The 9,177-nt window shown below is 37.9% G+C and overlaps 1 protein-coding gene across 2 annotated transcripts in view; it reads right to left on the bottom strand.

Moving 5' to 3' along the window:
• Positions 1-1,303: 1,303 nt before the first annotated feature.
• Positions 1,304-9,177, bottom strand: part of TRIOBP (TRIO and F-actin binding protein) — a 35,103-nt gene continuing 27,229 nt past the window's right edge. For both annotated transcript variants that reach the window (XM_032220607.1, XM_032220608.1), the window contains 6 exons: positions 6,854-6,965; positions 5,659-5,818; positions 4,899-5,009; positions 4,013-4,099; positions 2,532-2,685; positions 1,304-2,024 (listed from right to left, as the gene is read on the bottom strand). In XM_032220607.1, the coding sequence (XP_032076498.1) occupies positions 2,020-2,024; positions 2,532-2,685; positions 4,013-4,099; positions 4,899-5,009; positions 5,659-5,818; positions 6,854-6,965 (629 nt within the window). In that variant the 3' untranslated portion in view covers positions 1,304-2,019. The remainder of the gene's footprint in view (positions 2,025-2,531; positions 2,686-4,012; positions 4,100-4,898; positions 5,010-5,658; positions 5,819-6,853; positions 6,966-9,177) is intronic.

Raw genomic sequence — 9,177 nt, 5'->3', positions numbered from 1 at the left:
ATGGGAAAGGGAGACCAATTGTGGTCTAATTAAATTGCATAATGGAATGGTAGTGTGGGAGGTCTTAATATTTTTTTAATTCTGAAAGTTGTTCTTGTGCAATATAATTAATACAAGGACTATACTAAATGCAGAACATTTTTTTAAAAAAAGCAAATTGGGGTGGAATATCTGAAAGTATAATTTTTGGAATATTTACTACTGATAACAGCATTTTAATAAAATTCAAAACATTTCTATATTATACATTTTTATAACAGATTTGCAAGAATAGAATCTTTATCTGCATACTTTAGCTTTCAAATAACCTTTGCATTCAGATGTGACATCACTGATGTAGAGGCTCAGTATATGGTAGGAACAGAGAAATAAATTCAAGTTCCTAAGTAGCCTATTAAGATACAAAAGTGGGGTGATTTGGGGTCAAGTTCAAAATCAAGTTTGGACATTTATTAACTCTATGCTTCTAAAATCTTGGTAATTTCCCAAAATTGGGTAAAAGTGTGTTTACTTTAGGTGACAACATACAAATCTATTACCCAATCAGAAATGGGACATTTAAATTAACTTAAAAGTGTTTTATCTATATTGGTAAAAATGATTTTCTGGCAAACCGTTTTGGATAATGAAGGAAAAAGTTTGGGGAGCACATTGTAACTGCTGTAAATATATAGTTGCATTCCTACTTGAGGGATGTTTGGAGCTTCCACATTGAGCCCAGTATCTGGTGATTTTATGACATGTTTTCTTTGCAACAATAGAGAAGTGAGTTGTTGTTTTCTTCTGGTTTTTGGACCTTCCATTTGAGTCTGCCATTCTGATAATGTCCTATTCAATTACTAAATAGCCATGCTTTCTGAGCCAGCCAAGTTCAACTTGATGCTACCAATTTATTGAAATAGCCCTAAGTAACAGGAACATTAGTAGTTTATCTAATCATGCAACAAGCATGAATAGATTTTATAGTTACTCTTTCTTTAAGTAAATAATGAAAAACTACGTTTGCAGAATAAAAGAGACGAATTTAGGAGTGGAAATTTTTTCTTGTTGCTATTGCCAAACAATTCGGAGTCAAGTATTTGATGATCTATTGCAAGTCATTCCAAATGTAAATAATCCCCTCCCCCCATTTCTGCCTTAAAGGTTTCTAAGATTAGAGAGAAAATAGGGAAAACACTTTGAAGCTCCAAAGGACATTAAGTGCCAAGAATGATAATATAAGAGGAGGAAGCGCCCACCTTTTGGGAATGCAAAATGGTTCAAGATTTATACCTTCTGCTGTCAAGCAAAAACCACACATTTCTGTAGTCAATGATTTTATTAAGTTAACTCTGCAGAAATAAAAGAAAATCAGCCGCCTTCATTGTTTGGCTCTGGTAACATCAGCAGTAAAATTTCTCCCCATGAGAACATATTAGTTGAATCCAACTTTTGGGGAGGAAGACTGAGATGGGATGCACAGACATTTAACCCACATTTTTTTTTAAAAAAAATCTTCCGTTGTTCTGAAAACAATTGCTACTCATCGACCCTAAACATAAAAACCAGTTCCACTGACAAATGTAACTAATACAACATTCTTTCGGCACAGCATATCTCCAACATGGATTACTGTGAAGCAACACTGTACAACCTGAACTTGAGGCTTGTGTGATTTTGTTTCTCCATTTGGAAGAAAACTGAAAGCAGATAAATACTTTGAATGTAAATACAGCTAAATATTTGGGAGAAAGAATAATTAGATCTAAAGGAACTTTAGGGAGAAATATCTGGTCCGCCTTTGTGGTTAACTGCTGGGAAACTTAAGTATAAGATTTTAAAACATATCCCCAACCCCATCCCCAAAAATATAAAAATTATTTTCATGTATAGAGTCCCAAAAAGGTGCTAGTAGTAGGATCCAGCCCAAAACATGCCCAAGTGATGCAGATGCATGGGATGGTTATTTGGTAAAGTCTCGCCCAGTGCTCCTGGAGAGGAATGCTGCTTTCTTCTCCAAAGTGGTGCACCGAAAAGTAACTAACCTATGGAACAAAGAAAGAAGAATTAAGAAAATTACATTATGTTCAAAAAGTGTATCTTTGCTACATAGTAGTAGGACTTGTGGCCATGCCAACAATAATGGAAGATGAAAATCTTAAATCAATTAAAATGTCTTGGTGATGACAATTTATGTGTTGTAGCTGTAACCTCCTTGGCTTATAAACTTATTCTAGATGCAGAATGAAACTGAGCTGGACTAGGCCAATACAATAGCAGTGACCAAACTGTAGCTTTCAACCTGATTTCATGGAGCCTTCTAGAAATAGTTTGTTTATGCATTTGTCCTCTGGCATACAAAAGAGGGGGAGGAATGAGAAGAGAAAGCAAGAAGAAAGATTTTGAACACTGGGAAGCAATCAGCAAGTTGGCCAACACAAGATGCACCTCTGCGGTGGAGAGATAAAAGGGGCCCACGCCTTCTGCCTTTGCAGCTTGGCTAGCTCCACTTTACACAACGGGTCTTTAATGCAAATTGTTTTTTTTTATACCGATATTGTTGTGCAGCATCTCTTTCTCTTCTAGGGCTGCCATGGCCAGGCGCAGATGCTCTTTCAAATGTTCGATTTCTCGTTCTGACCGTTGCTTGATGTGATTCAGCTCCTGGTAGATATCATGGTACTTCCCTGAGGCAAACTTCTTGTCCTGCATGGGGAAGGAAATACCATTGTCCAGAAAGAATAGAAATGAAGGATACAAATGAAAGATATTGGCATCTTTCTGAGGTGAAGTGCACGTTATTAATTATACAATAGGCTCAAATTATGGAATCTTTTGTGCTGGAGGTTTGTTGCTGAATATAATAACAGTAGTGTATGATTGCAACAAAGCATATATAAGAATAAATGCTCAGCAGACAGCTCAGTATTGAATGGAACGTTAAGACAGGGATTTTGGATGTTTTCCTGGTTGTTTAATGTATTTGTGGACTTATAGAGATGTTAGAACAGGGGTGTCAAACTTGTGGGCTGTGGGCTGGATGCATCACATGCTGGCCACCCCCACCCACATTTTAGCGAAGGAGAAAGAGTTGCAATACGTCACATGGCAACATGATGTCGCAGGTTTGACACCCCTGTGTTAGAAGAATACTGGACATGAACCAAAATATGCAAAGGATTGGCTGAGAAGCTGAATGATTTGAGGTGAATGTTAGATTGTGTGATGCACAATCTAACACAAAGGTAGCTGTGGATAATAGGGAAAATAAGAGGGAAAATGGACTAAATGTTTGCATATAGTACATAAATGGTAAAAAGTAAGGCATCTACATGATCTGTACACCAGTATTGTAGAATATTAGTTAAAGATGGGAACCTGGAGAGAAAATTTTTAAGATGTGCAAACGCTTCTAGCAAAATAGTAGGTAGGTCTATTGCAAGAAATGAATGTTCATCAGAAGACAATAGCTGTATATTTAACATGCTTTTGCCCACTTTTTTATGTAAAATATATCACAAGAGAAATATAAAGTTGAATGCAATGTAATATGATAAAATGAGATCAAGGTGAATTAAGAATGAATGTGGGCTGAATATTAAGTAAGTGACTAATATGAAAGAAATGTATTAGTCAATCATAAACAAGCAGAATCAAATTACCCCCAAAAAATGAATTAAGTTGAAAAGATTGACTAAGAATTTATAGAGATTTGACAATATCCTCAAAAAAGAGAGCCTAACAATTTAAAGAATAAAAGGCAGAATATAAAGCAAGGCATGGATATGAGGGAAGCAAAGGTGATTTGCCAAAGCAGAAAGCTATGGGAAATAGAGAATTTGATTTGGTGCAAAACAGCTTTAGCTAGGTTTCCTTTTCTATCTGATGCCTTTAATTTCTTTAGCTTTCTAATTTTCTGTTGTTTGGATAACATTGCATACTGTTAGAGGGAATGGAGTGATCGGTTTGCGCCTATGCACTTACGCACTTCTCCTTGCAAACCAGGAACTCTGATTTGTTTTTAGAAATCTACCTTCTGCATCATATGGAGTTCATCCCTCAGACACTGGACTTCTTGTTTCTGATATTGGAGTTCATTCTCCTTCACTCGAAGAAGCACCTTCAGAAGAAAGATGAAAAGAGAAATGTTCAGGACACAATTGTCTACTATCAAAATCACTTTCAATGTGGTTAAGATGGGTGAGATACTGCCCTCAGAAGAGAACAAAAGTTAGGTTGCCCCTTAGAATAAAATGTCTAATACAAAGCAGGAAATTGGTAGTGTTCATGAACAAGCTGATTTTCTATGGTTTGGCTCACCTGACCTGATCAACCATGTTTGTTCAACCATACCTTATTGTTTGGTAGATTTCCAAGTTTGACAAAATCTAAACTGATTATCCTTTTTGATTTTCTTTGTGTCGTTGATTACCCTTGATGAGCCATGGTAGTGCATGGTAGTTAAGAGTGCAGTACTCCGGGCTACTTCTGCTGACTGGTCGTTGCCTGCAATTTGGCAGTTCAAATCTCCCCAGGCTCAAGGTTGACTCAGCCCTTCCATCCTTCCGAGGTGGGTAAAATGAGGACCCAGATTGTTGGGTGCAATATGCTAACTCTGTAAACCACTTAGAGAGGGCTATAAAGCACTATGAAGCGGTATATAAATCTAAGTGCTATTGCTATTACCATTTCTACTAATTGTCTTGAAGAAACATTACACTGACTAATCTATAATTTCCCCAATCTCCATTTTAAAAGAACTATTTGTTGCCGTAAAAGCTGTGTGCATCTGCTTCTGGATTTAGCAGACATTTATTTTCATTCTCAATGCTATAAAGCTAAATTATACCTGAAACAAAGAAACTGCAAATATTTGACAGGCGAAAAGTATCATGTAACAAGCAACCTTCCCTCCTTACCTCTAGCTCACAAGAACTCTTCTCATTGTGTGAAGCTCCGTCACGTGAGCATCGAGCAGCAATGAAGGCTCGTAACTGGCCAATCTCTTCTGAAAGACGCTTCTGCAACTCCTGGAAGAATGAGGATGAAATAGTTTAACACGTTCATCAAATATAACAGGTGGAGGATGCCTTTTTGAAGCTGGGTAATGATTTAAGCATATATTTTTTCAATAATTGAGGGCCATGGAGGGAAAACATTTGATGATGTCTTCAAGGGAGACAGATTGCTTCTGGCTTTTCCCCTTTGATTTCTTAACTTTTAAAGTTATTAAAAGATGAGTTACAAAAAGCAAAATCATGGCTGTCTAACTTCTTATATTGACAAAAGACTCTGGACAATTGCACCATTTTTACGCAATGGCCTGCTACATCTTGTGCAGCCTTGAGAAGAAACATCTGAGGTTGCCTGTTGCCCAGGGCTCTCTACAAAGCTTGTCTTTCCAGAGCTTAATAGTGTTTGCTCAACTTGACTCAGCATCCTAGGGATTCCAAACAGGTCTATGGCTGACATCCCAAAAATTGTTGCTAGATCTCCCAGAATTAGCTGCTAAGACAAGGACCACCAAGTAAGGAGAATGACAAGCTCACTGGTATTTAAATTTAATTTGCATTTTAAATTAAGGAGATTGCAACTGTCCTCTTTTCATGAATGCTACTTTGCTATGTCATTGTTCCTTCTCTCAGAATTCCTGCTATTGGCCGCACCGCCAGCCCTTGCCTGGTTTTGCCGAAGCAGCTCTTTCCCCTCCTGTTGACAACGCTGCAGCATCTGTTCCTGTTCTTCTGCCTTCTGCACCAGGCCCCCAATCTGCAGGCACTTCTGGGAATACTGTTCTGAAAGCACTTGCAATTCCCGCTTCAGAGACTCCACATCAGACCTGCAACAGATACCAGGATTTCACTATCAACACGATCTAAGTTTTCTCTGCTAGTCCCCCCCCAAAAAAAATCGGTTCTGTCTCCTCCAAAATAAGAATCTTATTTTGCAAATCCTGAACAAAATGTGACCCTCATGACACAGAAACCGGTTAAGAGGATAATCTATACCAGGAGTGTCAATATTGGATTTCTTCGAGGGCTGGATCAGCATTGTAGTTCTCTGTGGACTGGCCGGGGGGGGGGGGGGGAACAGGGCAGACGCCTCCTGCAGCACCTTGCCAGCCAAAATGGGCTGCGTGGGAGCCTCAGAAGGCCTCTGCGAGGCCCGTTGTTGGCCGTCAGAATGCTGGAGGCCGAAAATGGGTTGCAAGCGGTCCCCCCACGGCCCATTTTGGCTGACAGAAGCATCACAGGGTGGTCCTTTGATATTTCCAGGCTGGCCCCATGGACCAGACGTAAGCACCCTGCGGGCCAGGGGGCCTTTAACACCCCTGATCTATACAAATACAGTCTACTATTATCATCCCCATTTCCAGGTTTGACATGCTTAGGCATCTTTTTGAGTTGCCAGTTCCTTTTTAAAGCTATCTATGGTGCCTAAATGGACCTATTTAATCTTTCTGACCCATCTTTCTATCTGTTGAAGAAAACAAGCAATGGATTCTAGTGAAAACTGAAGGGTCATTCGCTTTTCCCATAAAAGGATTGCACTTATCTAAATGAGCTAGAGGGGATGAATCCCAAATGCATACGGGGGCTGGGTCAAAGGATGACATACCATAAAGGTAGGGCAAAAATTGAATTTGATCCAAATGAATTTAAATGAACATACACATTAATAGGACTACTCTCCAGCTCCTTTTTCTTTTCTATATGACACTTAAAAGTGATGGCAAAGTCAATTTGCTCCCAAAATGCACCCAAAGATTTTCATCAAATGCTACAGCAATCAACATTTTAGTAGATACAATTCTTATCTCCTTCCTCAATTCATGAGTCAAGATTCCCTCAATCATTTTTCAATTGTCGCTTACCGATGCTGTTGCTGGAGCACATTTGGATCTGAAAACCCTTTCTGAAAGTTGCGTGTTCTGCCCAACTCCTTGTTCATTTCTTCCCTGTGTGCCTTCTTCAGAGCTTCAATTGCTAGAGCAAAGGGAAGGGTAGGAGCAGAGAGACAGGACAAAGAAAGGATCAATAAAATCTGTTAAACTTGTAATGTATATATCTTATGTATTCCAAATTAAATTGTTTTGGAAAGGAGAAAAATCCAGCTGAAGACCTTAAGTTCTGCACACTCATACATTGTATCAGGCGACAAAGAGAACATTTGCTCACTGGCTTTTAAATAATGGAGATTATATTTGAATGATACATTTTATTCAATTGATCTTTGTGAATATTCTTTACAAAAATGTACTACCATAGTATTAAAAGGATGCTGAATTATCGAGTTATTCAATTAAATGGAGAAATCGCATATATTCCCAATTGCTAACAAACGAGGTTTTACTTTGAGGTTTTTCTTAGGTTTCTCAAAACAATTATTAGAAGAGAAATTCACTTGCTTATTGAAATTCACTTGCCTATTGGGCAAATTAAAGATAGTTCCACAAAAGTGGTGCTTACAGCCCAGAGCAAGGAACCAGTGAATAGGCCTGTTTCTTGGAACCTCTGTGGACAAAGAGAAGTTGGGAGATTGGCCACATGTGCTCTGGACGGCTGCTCCTCATGAGGGGATTGAAGGACAGTAGGTTTCTGTAGGTTGGAGCTCCAGGAGATGATGAGATCAGTCACCATGCTTGCAACCATAGCTGAGCCTTTTAAAGTTTGTAAATTTCTCTTTCTAACCACTTTGACTAATTGCCTATTGACTATCTCAAAGCTATTGAAGACTTCTGAAACCACAAATATGAAGTCTTCGCTAGGGGAGTTTATCTTGATTCAGAAGATTCTTAAATATAAAATTGGAACTAGGAGTCTTCCTTTCAGGTTTGATGGACAAAGTACTTGAAAAAAATTTGGAACCTTATAATTATATATGTGTACAGCGGCAAGAGCCTTATATGCAGAAAGATGGATAGACACACTAATTTCCACAATGGAAGGGCAGAAAATAAACATGATGGAGTTAGGGGAGATGGTAAAACTGTTTTAATTAAAGAGAAGACTTTATCTAGTTTTAGTTCTACTTGGGAACCGCTTCTGGACTTTTTACTTGAAACTGGGAAAAATTTGATACTTTAATTTTAGGTTCTGATTATTAGAATAATTTTCTTATTATAGAAATGGCCTGGAAGAACCTGAAATGTAAAGCAAAAGGTCTAGGTTGTAATATATATTTTTTGTATCTTACTGCACTGAGTAAGTTGGGAGACACTATTTTTTCTTTCTTTCTTTGTACTCCTCTTTCTTTGAGTCAGTTTTCTAACTTTTGTTTCTTTTTTGTATTTTCATCTTATGGTATGTATTAAAATGTATCTTAAAAGAATGATTTATTACCAAAGGAATTTGAATTGTCTAAAAATGCTGGATGGCAGTGTATATCTAATTAAAACATCTGCTGATTTTACAGTTTGATTTGTATGCGTCAGCAGTTCTATAACTCCTAAAGATTATCAACACTGAAATGTATTTTAGATTACAAATAACTAAAAAAATATTTTTAAGATAGACATCGGAATGCCCAATGCTAACAAATCAACAGCTGCAAGTTCAAGCTATTAAAAAGCATGAGCTAGCAGAAAGGGAGGAATCCAGTTCAATGAATCCAGTCCTGCTATTTCCAGGAGTTGGAGCAGTAGAGGAGCAAGAGACCATAGCTAGAATTCATACCGTTTGAAGGTCTCTAACAAGGACCAATGAAAAATGAAGTAACAGCTTCCCCAAATTCTCTTGCAAGATCTCCATCAAGAATTTTATAGCTTTGTTGATTATAAGATGCCTAATGTAAATTCCCTTTAAATTTCCCATCCTTTGATTTCTCCTCCCCTTTTATTCTCTTTTGGTCCGATTCGTGTTGTCAAGACTCATCTTCTGCTTGTTTGAAAATACTGCTGTGGGTGACAACCATATCTTCCTAAAGTTCTACATGCTCTGTCCTTGGCATTTAAAGGGATAACTACAGCCTGCGGATGACAACTGTTTTTCATGCTTGCTTGTTTTCTGCCAAAGTACATGCTTTGCCTCTTCTCATCGAGAGAGGGCAGCACGCCATGATTTTAACTATTTAGGAAAAAAATTGAATTTACTAACAAAACAAATATGTACCAAGTATTATGCATGGGTCAGTTAAAAAGTACTTTGTTATAGTGAAAAGATCTCTTTCTCTCTCTTTCTTTCTCTCTCTGCTTTTGAA

Source organism: Thamnophis elegans, chromosome 7, assembly GCF_009769535.1.
Source record: "Thamnophis elegans isolate rThaEle1 chromosome 7, rThaEle1.pri, whole genome shotgun sequence".
Taxonomy (NCBI): domain Eukaryota; kingdom Metazoa; phylum Chordata; class Lepidosauria; order Squamata; family Colubridae; genus Thamnophis; species Thamnophis elegans.
The sequence above is the reverse complement of the archived record's forward strand: the minus strand, read 5'-3'. Positions and strand labels throughout refer to the sequence as shown.